The sequence below is a fragment of the Taudactylus pleione genome, unplaced genomic scaffold (assembly GCF_031769625.1).
Source record: "Taudactylus pleione unplaced genomic scaffold, aTauple2 ptg001123l, whole genome shotgun sequence".
NCBI classification, from domain to species: Eukaryota; Metazoa; Chordata; class Amphibia; order Anura; family Myobatrachidae; genus Taudactylus; species Taudactylus pleione.
The window spans coordinates 3,372,510-3,386,915 of record NW_028285524.1 but is presented as its reverse complement, the minus strand read 5'-3'; the positions used below and the strand labels follow the sequence as shown (position 1 = coordinate 3,386,915).

The following is a 14,406-nucleotide window of genomic DNA, read 5'->3' as shown; positions in this document are numbered from 1 at the left end:
GTGTTAATTAGAATGTTTCTTCTGGTGGTGGTGATGTTTTGGGAGTGAGGAGGGTGTGATTGGGTATGGAGTGTAGTTTGGAGTAATGTGAAAAGGGGAATGGAATAGGATCAAAATGAGGCCAGCGAGAGACAGTCATTTTGGGCAAAATCTTTTATTGAGTAGTCACAATGCTGCTCTGTTAAGATCCCGGGCAGGTAGGTGGGGTTCAGTGATGAGTGGTGATGAGACTGGGGAGGTAGGTGGACCCTTTTAGGGGGCTCCTTCCCGTGCGGTTCAGTGACCTTGCACGTCACCCCTGCTGGACCTATGGTTGACAGTCTAGGAAGTCTCGGGGGGTGGGGGGATTTGCAGAGTGGGTTGGAACACCTGTGCGGCGTCCCGCGTGTTGGTGTGAGTCTTGGCAGTACTTACCTACCGGTAGGTTTTTTGTTATGGTGATGTAGGTCGACGTTGCGGCCGTTGCAGATAAGTTGGAAGCTGCAGGTTTGTTGGTGAGCTGGATCAGCGTGTTGCTGGTGTGCTGCAAGTGCACGGCTGTTCTGATTGGTCTGCGGAGGTCAGCGACCGTAGTATGCAGCTGAAATTGGCTCTTGGTCGTGCCGCTGGTGGTGTGGAGCCAGAGGTGTGGATGGGTGAGCTGCTGGGAGGCTGGGTTGCAGCGTGTGTTCTGGGACCACCCCTGGGGGGTGGTCTGCCCGGGATACTGATTCAAAAAAAAAAAAGCCAGGGAGGAGGGGGGATGTGGAAAGTGTGACCGGGATGGAGCTGGTCACTGGCGATGTGGCTTCTTGAAGAAGGCACCTGTGCCGAAACGCGTTGGAGACCCTCACATCAAACCCGACACCGATCCAGGCTGACCTTCACTAAAGATCCCCATCCCCACCAGGGACCACCAGTGCAGAAAGCTCTCAGCCCACCCGCCTGCTGGTCCGCACCGCTCACACCTCCAGTGACCGGCTCCACCCCGGACCAGCCCCTCTCCTCCCCTGCTCCCAGGCGTGCTCAGCAACTCACTCCTGGCCAGGGGTGTCTCCACCGTCGATCCCCATTTCCACGAGGGACCGTCAGTGATAAGAGCATCCGGCCGCAAGTCCGCCCAGCCAACATCGCCAGTGACCAGCTCCATCCCGGTCACACTTTCCACATCCCCCTCCTCCCTGGCTTTTTTTTTTTTTAATCAGTATCCCGGGCAGACCACCCCCCAGGGGTGGTCCCAGCACACACGCTGCAACCCAGCCTCCCAGCAGCTCACCCATCCACACCTCTGGCTCCGCACCACCAGCGGCACGACCAAGAGCCAATTTCAGCTGCATACTACGGTCGCTGACCTCCGCAGACCAATCAGAACAGCCGTGCACTTGCAGCACACCAGCAACACGCTGATCCAGCTCACCAACAAACCTGCAGCTTCCAACCTATCTGCAACGGCCGCAACGTCGACCTACATCACCATAACAAAAAACCTACCGGTAGGTAAGTACTGCCAAGACTCACACCAACACCCGGGACGCCGCACAGGTGTTCCAACCCACTCTGCAAATCCCCCCCACCCCCCGAGACTTCCTAGACTGTCGACCATAGGTCCAGCAGGGGTGACGTGCAAGGTCACTGAACCGCACGGGAAGGAGCCCCCTAAAAGGGTCCAGCTACCTCCCCAGTCTCATCACCACTCATCACTGAACCCCACCCACCTGCCCGGGATCTTAACAGAGCAGCATTGTGACTACTCAATAAAAGATTTTGCCCAAAATGACTGTCTCTCGCTGGCCTCATTTTGATCCTATTCCATTCCCCTTTTCACATTATTCCAAACTACACTCCATACCCAATCACACCCTCCTCACTCCCAAAACATCACCACCACCAGAAGAAACATTCTAATTAACACCACTCACAAACACACACAAGTCATCACCATTACTAGCAGGAAGAGCGCACCTTACCCCCCCTACCCCCATACGTTTTCAGTGCGGGAAAGGTACTCCCACACAAAGGTGCAGCACCCCGAAACCACAACACACCACCCCCTGGTCAACGAGAGCGCAGTTCTACCGCCCATCTGCATAACCTAACTACTAGTATGTAGGGTATTGTTGGGACTAGTGAGTCCCGTCTCTTGCTCACTGTGATTAATGCTAGACTCTCTCTTCTATTTCATGTTCCTTGCCAGTTTGTGGGTAGTGAGAGACAAGGCTGTAGAACATACGTTTCATGTCCTTTTTGTTTTTCTGTTTCTTTCCTTCTTGACCCCCCAGCAATTGGAGCAGATCCAGAAAGAGCTGAGCGTGGTGGAGGAAGACATAAAGCGTGTAGAGGTGAGAAGATTGATTACAGTTGCCTGCTGCCGGATGCTCTCTGCAATCTCTCCACTAACACACGTGCCTCTGTAACTCAGGTGCCTCTGTAACTCAGGTGCCTCTGTAACTCAGGTGCTTCTGATGGGGACAGATAGCACAGTTCTACCATTATCATAAGCAGATCAGTCGCTCCATCATTTGCATGAGCATAAAATAACCTGTAATCCCAATTCATATCTGATCATCAATCAAATAAATATTGGATAGGTAGGAGTATGATTGGGATCTGATAGTGTATGTGATGAATAGACAGTTGCTGTAATAGTTTCTCTAAGCAGACCGCGCTGTGAATGCCCATCTTACATATGCCGGTAAATTATATATATATATATATATATATATATATATATATATATATATTAGTGTGTGTGTGTGTGTTAAGATCACTTGTGTATTACATGGTTCTATACAAATTTCAAATAATTGATCATTACAGGTAAGTGATGTGTTGATGTAACTTCGTCGCTACCAATACAGCTGGGTTTGTGTGATGTCAGATGCAGGCTTAGGGGTATATTTACTAAAGTGTGGCTTTATAGAAGTGGAGTTGTTGCCCATAGCAGCCAATTCGATTCTACTTCACATTTATCTAGCATCTTGTAGAAGATAATAGTTAGAATCTGATTGGGTGCTGTGGGCAACACCTCTATTTCTATAAACCTGCACTTTAGTAAATATACCCCTTAGCTTCTGGGTTTGTAGTCTCTGATCTCTCCAATCGGAGAGGAAGGTGCAGTGTCGGTGTGTTGTGAGGGTGCACGTGGACCCCCTGCACCTCTCACCTGCCCCCTCCACACATTGCAGTGCTGCGTCTTCTCATGATATTCATGAATTAATTAGCAAGGAAGGACACCTTTCATTATACAGGATCCAGACCCACATAGTGAGTGCAGTATACACCCAGTTATTTCTTACAATGAGATTGTTTGGAATATAAGCCAAAATTATATGTATAGGAAGTAATTATTTTTTTTATTTTGGCAACTTGGATGCAAGAACTAAACAAATGTTAATGATTAGGAACATTTATTGTAATGCAATAATTAAAAGCGATAGTACTTGGATTTACTGTAAACATCCAGAAATGTACATGTTAGAAGCTCCTGAGAACTGGGATGTATAATCTGTGTTGCAAGATATAAAATAGAGAATAACTTTGCCTTTGTCTATTGTAGGAGATGAGCGGTTTATACTCCCCGCGCAGTGAGGACAGCACTGTGCCCCAGTTTGAAGCCCCCTCCCCATCACACAGGTAGGAGTTAATCTGTGTTTAACGTAATCAAATATACATTTCTTGGTAACCAATTTTAAAACATTCGGTCATTCTATTGAATCCATTCTTTGATCTATTATGATTTCTATAAACATTTTAGATAAATTAAGGAAAGTACCTTTTTTCAGTCCTTACTATTTTAAAAAACAGACATTTGTTGTTTTTGATAAAATGACAAATGTTATGCCACCCTGTACTTTGAGGGACAACAAAAAGTATACACAGGACCTGAAAAAAGGTAAATATGACCCTACCCAAATGAGCTTACAATCTACGAGGTGTGGAGATCACATGGTACACAAGGTAGTGGAATGACCATTGTAGCTGGCGTTGGGGAGAGTCTATGTGGCTACTATAAAGCTGCAGCATTATCAGCTACAAAAAGAAATGGCGTAACCTGCGCTTTCAGTTCAGCAGCAAGGGTCCGACCCTAGGGTCACCTCCTCTCAACATAGAACAAAAAGCAACAATGGGAAGGGCCCCCAAGCGCTGTCCTTTTTAAATGTAGATTTCTTATATGGAGTTTATGCAAAAGAAAAAGAATCCACACGGTTTAATATTGTGTGACTATAGACTATATATCCTAGGTCAGAGGTTCCCAAACATTTTTTGAATCATGTCACCCGAGAGTATCAGCATTGTTTTCACGGCACCCCTAAGCCGAACGTTTGTTATTGAGAAATTCAGAAAAAATGTAGTAAAGTGGAGTAAATTGTGCTACCTGTCATCCTTGGGTTCAGTTATGTGGTGGTTGACAGGTTTGAGCTTTTTTTTATCCACATATTTACATTACATTGGCCATAAATAATTTGATTTGGTGTTGGACAACCAACATGAGGCACCCCCTTAGGTGTCCTGAGGCACCCCAGGGTGCCACGGCGCATAGTTTGGGAACCACTGTCCTAGGTAATGGTTGATAAGCTTATCTTACCCAGGTGAGTAAAGGACCTTTTTTAAAAGGTTTCTTTAAGTCTCTTTTTCACCCTAGGATCAGCCTTCTTTACCAGTGTATAGGTAGCTTATGAAACACTACTTGGCCCAGTCAACAATCATGGACAACTTAGAGCAAATGTGTTTGGCAAACCTGGTCCTCATGGAACCCTAACAGTGCGTATTATCCAGATCATCTAGATGGAGCACAGGTGTTAATTGAGCGTTATCAACTGCCAATAATACAGCAGTTATGGGCAAGCGGCATTTCTGAGCGGATACTAGTGTTGTAGTCTTATTGCAATGAGAAAATACTGTGGGAAGTAGAGACAAGTTGAACTTGATGCTAGCAGCTGATCATCTTAATCAATGATATATCGGAATATCTATCATCATGACTTCACATTTCCCTGCAGCTGTCTGGTGGGGAAGGGAGGAGGGGGGGTGGTCACTGCTGGGCAGCCTGTCAGTCACTGGGGAAAGGTGCAGGGTTGCAGAGGGGCCGGACCATGTCTGGTGATGCACAGCCTGGCGTGGTCGCAATAAGCTCATAAATAGTGCAGCCAAATCTATCTAGTCTGCATGCCCTTATTCATGTACATAACTCTTAACGTGGCTCAAATCATGCATGTTCTTTCTCAAGGTAGGATGAAGTTGTCCCATTGAAATGCCCATCCCCCCCCCCCCAACCCACAACCAAAACAATTGCCCACTTGCATCTAAGCAGGAGTGCAAAGACCAACAGCAGCACAGAGTATTTCATAAGGGTGGTGCTGTGCTGGTCCTGGAGGCACTGTCCATTTGTGTTAGTGAACATAGCGGCATGGCTCTGGCATGATATAGTATAGTCATAGAGGAAGCTATAAAGCCACAGACTGAATTATATAGTGAGAGAAGCAGGGTCCCACAACCATATACTATAATGATTTCAGTCTCCAGCCAAATTCATGTGGGAAGATTGTGGAGCCTAACACATGGCTCTGTGAAATGCTCATATTCATCTTGTAACTAGTGTAATTACCAGCTGCCTTGAGTCCGGATCTAGCACCTTACTATGATTGCCAACTGCCCATGTATCCATGACTGTGTTTTCCCAGCATACAGAAACAACATTAGCAGGTGCTAAGAATGAAATCCTACAAATACAAAATTACCTCCATTACACTGGCAAACTTAATCTAAAATGTAAAGTAGCAGTGATAAAACTGCCGATTACTGCTTTCCCAAAGGCCCCTGCCAACCTAAAAAAAAAGAAATGGAATATGAAAGCTCTGAGTGTAGAGGAGTATATTTATTTAAGTATCATGATCACATTTATCATTCATAAACTTAATTTGTTAACAAAAACAAATTATCATAATTCACATCTGCATTTTATTCCAAAACTTAAATAACAGCTCTAAACCACATAAAAATAAAAATTCATATAAGGAACTAACATTATGAGGGCGATTCAATTGTTTTGGGTGCTCGATAATTAATGGGCGACCAATGTAGCAATTGTATTGTTTTGGGCGCTCATTATCGAGTTTGACGCACCCAGTTAGATAGGGTTTAGCGTATAGTGGCTAAACCCGATTAAATTCCTGGTTAGGACATCCAAACTATGGACTCCTGAGGAGGCGAGCAGAATTGTCGGCGATCGCATAGATACGTACAACTCTGTACATGGGTGGATATCCACATTTAGGTTTGTGCACACAATAAGAGTTCTATCGCTGCAAACTTTCGTGTGACTCTAAATCAGCGCCTAAATCGTTAGGTGGTGTCCACCATCTCATTTTCAGTATAAGGTATCGCAGCAAAGTCAGCAGCATTTCTTATGTAGTCCTATAAAGATATCTTTCAGCTCGGTGTAATTGCAAGTAGCATAGAGATGTTGCCTTATATCAGATATCTGACCATAATAGCAATATCTCAAGCTCCAGTATTGAAAACTATCACAATTTCAAAGGAGGCCAGTTACACAAATGTAGTGGAAAACAAAGGTGATGAAGATTATAGTAGCTGTTTTATGACATCTTTTAAACTGGGTACACACTAGAAGAAGTATCATATGATCTATCGTTCCGATGTGCATGGGAATTATATATCATATAGTGTGTACGCTCAATCTTGCGGTTGTTCATTACAGTTTCATCTGCTGTCCTGCACGTCAGGTGGGAAGACGCAATGAGCGACACTGTACAGTTACATGCAGCATGTAATGCTACTTTGCACCATTGTATGCCAGATTTGCTGTGTTTACATATTGTTACATTGCAGCGCGAGGTCGCACCATCGTAGGTACAAGAGTGGGCATTAAACGTCCCTCCAGCTGCTGTTGAACTATACATCCCAGCAAGCCCTGCCGCATTTTTAGCATGCCCTGATAGCAAAACTGTGGCAGGGCACGCTGGGATGTATAGTCCCACAACAGATGGAGGGCTGCTTATTGCCCACCCCTGGTATGGTGTGTATCCAGCTTTACAGTCCTTCCCTGTGCAGTCACAGAAGGCTCCATAGAATATAAATAAACGGTTCTGCATAAAAGTGCAAGTGGCAATGATCGCCCATAAGTCTATATTGGTCTGACACATTTCTTCACTCTTAAATGATTCCTTCTGACTTATTAAGTGGTCTAAAGTCTCCAGACACAGTATTTTATCTGATGACAATTTGCACAAGTAGCTCTGTAAACTAAAATGTCAGAAAGCCCAGAAAAAGCAAAACACACACAGAAGTATAAATTGGTGCAGACAATTCCACAGCTTTACATAAATGCACAATTACAATATGCAGTCTACATAATAAGGTAGTGATAATAAAGATGTGAGTGCCCCATCCGCAAGAGCTTGTAAACTATAGGGGATGTGTGTGGACACATGGGAAGAAGAGCGCAGAGGCTGGAGAGTTAAGGTGCCCATCCACTAGAAGATTAAATTGAGCGATATAACAATATCGTTCAATCGTTTACAAATCGTTTGCAAAAATTTCTAAAACGACCAGTGATGCCCGCTGGTCTTTTAGACATCTATCAACGGGCAAGCATGCTGGACAACCGGACGATAACATCAGGTTCAGCATGTTTGCAGATGATTGATGTGCCTACACTGAACGACTGCTTGATTACAATGTCGTAATTGTGCAGTCTTTTGCCTATCTTCTGGTGGATGGGCAGCATTAGGAGGAGGCACATTTGAGGGCTGGGAGCCAGGATGAAAGCCTAATGTCTAACTGAGAGCAAGAGGGTAATCCAGGGGTTGGGAGCAATCCTAGTGGTGAGAAGGGAAAATGCTGATCTGAGAGGATGAGGGGGATCCGGTCATTAGCAAAGTGGAGAGAGCCAGAGTGAGTGTGAGAGGTAATGAGGGTGGTTGAGGGCTTTGTAAGAGAGACATTCCAAATTAAGTGTTCATAGAATATAATACAGTAATTCCAGTTAAGATTAAATGCCAATAGCATTTACACATACTTTAATAATCATTAATAGTCTAATAATCATTATCAAAATCTGACAGACATCCCAACTATATTAACAATCCTTTAAAATACAATATATGTGATTAAAGTAAATTATAAACACCAGAAAGGTAACTACAGATAGAAAAAAGCAATGCAAAACAAAACCGCTCCTAAGTATTAGTGATTTTATACTAGTGAGTGATGTAAATGAATATAGAACCTTTCTAGGAACTCCACTTTAATTCAGCCATGATTCACAAATGAACCCAAGTCAAGGGAAGCTAGCTTCAATCTTAGAATTATTGACTGTGTCCAGATTTTATTCAATTTAGAATGAAGGATGCTGTGTTGCAGAAGCTATTGAGTTGTCATGTAGCAGGCGTAAGATTGTTCTGTGAAGTCACTGCTATCACACATTAAATTATGTCTGTACAACGGCAGCTGTTACTACTGTTCAAGTTGTAATAGGAGATGACTGACTTGTATATGGACCCTGTAGCTGGATAATGCTAACTCTAGCTGTATATCGGGGTGGTGGCGATATTACACTGTAGCACTGACTTTGCACCGTACTGTAATGATCCAACTACATGGAAGCACGTGGCTAGGCTGATAAATTGCACTACCTGAAGTGTTCCACACTACATGAATGGATATTGTTGTAGAAGACTAGCCTTCAGCTCACATCTGTTCATTGTAATGGTTATTTGTGTAACTTTACTGTTCTTCATTGAGTCGCAGTATGCTGCTGTGCAGCAGTGGTCTTCTCTTGCGAATTGATGATTCGGTGGTATAGCGGGGTTTCATTCTTTTCAGATAATAGTTTAATTAGCATTTCAAATCTGATTTGTCTCAAGTCTCTGGATAATGTATGTTGGTGGAATAGGTATTTATCTGGTGTGAAAAAAAATCTATAGCTCTGTAGTCCTTTGGAAGCTTAGCTGTTCATCTTTATCACCTTTGGTTTGCAAGAAGCAATTGCTGACATTTCTGCTGTAACCCAAGCACGTCTTTCATTATGCTCTGTTGCCGCCTTCATCATTTGGAGCGTTGTCTGCAACGTTTGGCTTCTCATCTCTGTTGGTGTAGCTTAGCCTCACCTGGAACACTGAAGGTGACTCTTCTATGTTGTTGATACAGATTAAATATGTTGTAATAACTCTTTAAGTCAGCGCATGAACATGCATTCTGACAGTGGAATCACTAGTCCCTCCTGATCTTTCTCATGTGTACAGAACAGAGAGCCCCTGCCAGCTAAATTAGGGTGTCAACTTTTAAATCAATCAGTTGTGTTTTGTCTATGTGTTAACAGTCTTAAAAGCAGAATAGCTTCTTCAGTGCGTGCATGTCCAAAGCTGATGGAGCGGGTTTCTGAAGGGGCGCTTGGTGTGACTTAAACTCTTAAGATGTAGGTACATAAATGGTATTCGCTGGCACGTAAATAAGTAGGTATTGATGCATTTTATATTTTTCACTGTCGCAAGGAAGTTATCTTTCCTAGTAGACCGCTGTGGTACTTGAAAGGAAGATGACTGTCCATTTATTTGCAGCTAGATCGATCATCTTTTCTTTTTTCCCCTTCATTTTTCTTTCTTTTGTCTGTTGTTTTTACTTTCCTCCCTGTTCTAGTAATCCATTACTCTTTCTATTTAAATTAGACCCAGACGCCAGCCAATATGTGCCTGTCTTCACGTAGATTTCACATGAAGCTCCCTGTACTCTTACATGTCTTGTTTAGTGGTGTTTCCTGTAAGTGGTCTTCGGCTGCAAACCTTGTGGCTCCTTTCGTTGCATAGATCCATTGGGGGTAGCCAGGATGCAGGATGAGTGGCTGTTATGTTCTGGGTTGCTTGTGGACCCGGGGTGGTAGCAGGAACGATCACAGAAGCAGATTTGAAAATAAAACTAGGATTTTTAATAAGTGCTTGAGTAGACATATAATGTGGCAGTAAATAAAAAGTCCAGGAAAATATAAATGTGCACAAGAGTTCTATGGTGGGAGCAAAAGGGTTAATGTCCAGGTAGAAACAATTAGCAGTCCAGGTGTGCTGGTAGTGAAACTGAAAATAATCAAGCCAGGTTTGCAGGTAGTGAACTGAAAATAATCAAGCCAGGTTTGAAGATAGTGAACTGAAGCGCAGCAGGCTCAGGCACTCAGGTATGGGCAAGGGTGATGGAGGTAGCGGGGTAGTCCAGTGGGAACTAGGAGCAGACTGGCAGACAGCGAATTCACAGGAACAGGAAAGCACAGAGAACTCCCTCTCAGCTAGGCTGAGATACACGTTGCACTGGCAAAGAAGGAAGGCACTGACCCTTCCTAAATACCCCATGCCGTGCTGTTACTGGGCGGAGGGAACATGTGACTCACCAGGATTGGCCAGCCTCATCACATGGCCAGAAGGCAAGATGGCGGCGCCCATGCCAAACTGAACGGAGACGCCGCCAGGCCTCACCAGCGCAGAGTGACAACAGGGCCGCACAACAACGCGCCAGCCAAAGCCCCCCCGCCAGACACCAGACAGCCCGCGCCACAACGACCTCACAGGTAACACCCTCCTAGCGCCATGCTGAAATACCCTGGCCGTGACAGTGGCATCTTACAACCTCTCTGTGTAAGCCTCTTGCATTATAACCCCTAATGTTTCTGGGTTACGACATAGATGGGCTACCAGGATGGCAAATAGAACTTAATAGAATAGAAAAAAAAAGTATTAAGTGGTTTGTTTCTAGCACTTGTGTGCCCAAGCGTTAATCTTCTGTTTTGTTTTTTTTTCCCTTACAGTAGCTTAATCGACTCAACGGAGTACAGCCAACCTCCTGGTTTCAGTGGGAGCTCCCAAGTGAGTTTTCTTTACTGTTGTTCTTATTTAAACAGTTAAACAGACACCCACTGTAGGTGTTCAAAGCATTTAGCGTTGCTTCTTGTCTGTGATGCTCAATTCCTAATGACATTTTTTTTTTAATCGACAACTCTTTGGCTAGGTTATTTTGGGGTGGGGGGTTACATTACTGGTTTGAAAGTAGTGCAAGAGAGAGCTTCTGAAATCCGTTCTGTGACCCAGTATTTGGACCTGCACAATATGCACTTTACGGCGAGGCTTCCTCCATAAACTGTAAACATTTTTGGAATATCAAAATAAATTCAGTGTTGCAATACTTATAACTTTATTAGCCATAGCCCCTTGTAATGTATTCATTAGAAAATTGCAGCTGCAACAGTTTTCCTGCATTCTACATACGACATTTCAATTTGGTACCTTCCTGCCTTCATTACAATTGTGTTTATATCCAAACACTTGATCTTAGGACTAGTTTTAGGAAAGGACCTTGTTTAAGTTAAAATGTCCAAGGACAGGTCTGTCTATTATGATTCCTGAATAATGTTGAATACATCCTAACATTCCACCTGTTCTAAATAATTGAAACATTCTTTTTTTTTTTTTTTTTTTTTTTGTATAAAAAAAAAAAATAGTATGCTCGTACTTAGCTTCTGTTCAATATTGCGGTACCTTTATTTGTTGGCTGCTAATATCTATTATTCAATAATAATATTATTGGGCATTATGGTTATTTCTCCTTCATTCACTAGGGACACTGGAGCTTAAGACATTGGGGGTATAGACCTATATAGAGTAGAGCCTGGCACTTTAATCTAAAAGTGTGACTGGCTCCTCCCCCTCTATGCCTCATCAGCCCCAGTTTTAAAAATGTGCCCGAGAGAGCCAGTGCACATTGGGACTGTCTCCAGCCCTTGTTAGCAGTTTTTTATTTTAATTTATTCATTTTATTTTATTATTTTTACAATGAGGACAGACAGACTGCTTACTGTGGCAGTCTGCCTGCTACGTGGAAGCCGCCGGGAAGTTCACCGCCATGGCTATTACAACCTATATCCGGGAGCCCCTGCATTGAGACATCTCTCTGTGAGGTCCCGCCACAGCTGAAACCGGTTTGTGTTCACGTACCTCACCGCCCCCTAAGCCCAGCATCTTGCAGCAACTGTAAGTATTACCACGTTAGACTGGGCTGAGTGACAGCACAGTGTTGCCGCGGCTGTCGCTGTCAGAAGTGACCGCAAGCAGCCGTGCTTCCCACCCCCTTCCAGGTAGTAGTGGGCAGTTAGTTAGAGTGCGGTGCAGCCGCGGCTGTCACTGTTCGGGTGATAAGGCGGTGGGAGGCGCGCTTTCTCTTTTAAGGCAGCCAGTATATGTGTGCCGCCCAGCGGTATCGGGCTACATAGTGCCGGCTTTTATCCCGGCTGATGTCAGTGCCAGGCTCCGTTCCTGGCTGGGGAGGCTTAAGTCTGGCAGCCATTAGAGCTTCTCTCAGAGAGCTAAGTGCCGCCCTCTGCACAGCTGCCTCCTCAGTTGGCCCATAGTACTCACTTGGATTTGTGCCATTTTGCAGTTGGTCACTCCTCGGGACAGCTCTCCTGTATAGTGCTGGTTTTGCTGGCTGCACATCGCTTGCTATAGTCACTGCTACACATTGGAGTCAGTCATTTCAGAGGCTTGTGAGTTCCATTAAGGTTTTGGAGCATTTACTGTGATACCTTCTCCTCTCCCTTTATCCTCTCCCTTGTTGCTGTCCTGTGGCTGTTTTTCTGACCTGCTGTATGTTGGCTATCTGTTGTTGAGTGGGGGTTTGTGTGGGATCATGGCCGCTAAGGCAGCAGAAAAAACTTGACAAAAATGTTTGCTTGCTCCAAATGCAAGAAGAAGTTTATGCATGCTCGCTCAGAGGGCTCATCTCTGTGTGAGGCTTGTGATTTAGAGGCTTCTGCTGTAGGTGGGCAAGGCCAGATTGTACTGCCCTTCTGGATGCATAGCTGCAAGGGATGGTCACAGTACTTCTCACTCGTCTTCTTTAGCTAATGAACCTACTAGGGCTCAGGGATCATCTTCTAAATCCTCAGCGATTGTGGTAAATTGGCCTCCCAGGAAATAAGCTCTTCTAATGGTTCTTCAATTGGAGGAGGAATAGGACGCAGATAATTTTGTCTCAGGAGGAGGAAGGTGAGATGCTGGGGGATTCGGATGCAGAGGTTTTCGCACAGGAACCCGAGGCCCATTCACAGGGCGTGGAGGCTCTTATCCTTGTGGTTCTAGAGGTCCTTCACATGTCAGATGTGGAGGTACAGGAGTCGCTAGATTCCTCCTTGTTGGTAAGAAACAAAAATCTACTGTTACTTTGCCTGTTCTCCTCCAATTAGATCAAGGATGGGGAACCTCCTGCCCGGGGGCAGTATCAGGCCCTTGGAATCATTTGGTCTGGCCCTCTGAGCTTTTTTCTGCTAGCCTCATCAGGCTAGCAGGGTGCCTAGAATGGCACACTGCAACTAGAATCTATGCAGCAGTGCTGCCTGATGCGTCCTTAGGACTGCTGCCCTTACAGCTCCTGAGGATGCTCCGGCATTGCTGTAATCACTGGTGATTGTGGCCACGCCCCGTGTGACATCACATGGAGGGTCGTGGCCTGAACCGGGCCCGCGAATAATGTTATATATATCAAAATGGCCCTCTGCAGAAAAAAGGGTTCCCCGTCCCTGAATTAGATGAACAGATGGAAACATCCAGATAGGAAGTTTTTGGCTTCCTCGTCGATTTTAGCTATCCCTTTACTATAGATAACAGAAGTAAATGGGAAACTCCTCCGACTGTGGACTCTTCGTCTCTACGCTTCCAGTGCTAGGAGCTATGGCCTTCAAGGAAGGCTCTGAGCAGAAACTGGAAAGTACCCTCAAGTCCATCTATACTGCCACCAGGGCCCTGCTTAGACCAGCTTTAGTCGGCTCTTGGGTTAACAAGGCGGTAGGAAAATGGGCTGAACAATTGGCTGAGAGACTGAGGTCTAATACGCCAAGAGCGGATCTACTCTCTCTAGCTGAACGTATTCAGGAAACCGCTATTTATCTGGGGGAGGCCTCTAGAGACATTGTTCAGGTTGGCTCCAGAATTTCTGCGTCAGTGGTGGTAGCTCGTCACGCCCTGTGGCTTCACATTTGGCATGCGGACGCGGAGTCTTAGCTTCTTATGGAAGGACTTCCGTTTACAGGTGATATACTGTTTGGACCAGAACTAGACAAATTAATTTCTCTGGCCACGGGCGGCAAGAGTACATGTTTACCTTCCTCGGCAGCAACTCCGAGTCGTTCCGGTCTCTTTTCGGGGCCGTGCTAGGTTCCATTGCAGACCAAGAAGTGCTTCCTTGGCAGTTAGAGGAGTTTGTTCTAGAGGACGCCAGGTTTCGAGCTCCCGTCGTCCAGACCCCAAGCCAGCAGATAAACCTGCAGCATGACTGGCTCCCATCCCACCTGGGTTATCTCAAGCTGGGTGCCTGCCTTCTAAGGTTTTCGGAAGTTTGGTTCCACACTTTTTTTTGACTCTTGGGTTCGGAACC

General features: G+C 45.1%; 1 protein-coding gene across 5 annotated transcripts in view; it reads left to right on the top strand.

Annotated features, from left to right (window-relative positions):
• Positions 1-14,406, top strand: part of COP1 (COP1 E3 ubiquitin ligase) — a 177,065-nt gene that overhangs the window by 46,699 nt on the left and 115,960 nt on the right. For 3 of the 5 annotated variants that reach the window (XM_088461878.1, XM_088461880.1, XM_088461881.1), the window contains 3 exons: positions 2,259-2,318; positions 3,536-3,612; positions 10,790-10,847. In XM_088461878.1, the coding sequence (XP_088318004.1) occupies positions 2,259-2,318; positions 3,536-3,612; positions 10,790-10,847 (195 nt within the window). Of the gene's footprint in view, positions 1-2,249; positions 2,319-3,535; positions 3,613-10,789; positions 10,848-14,406 lie in introns of all 5 variants that reach the window. The other 2 variants (XM_088461879.1, XM_088461877.1) reach the window with 1 other exon arrangement.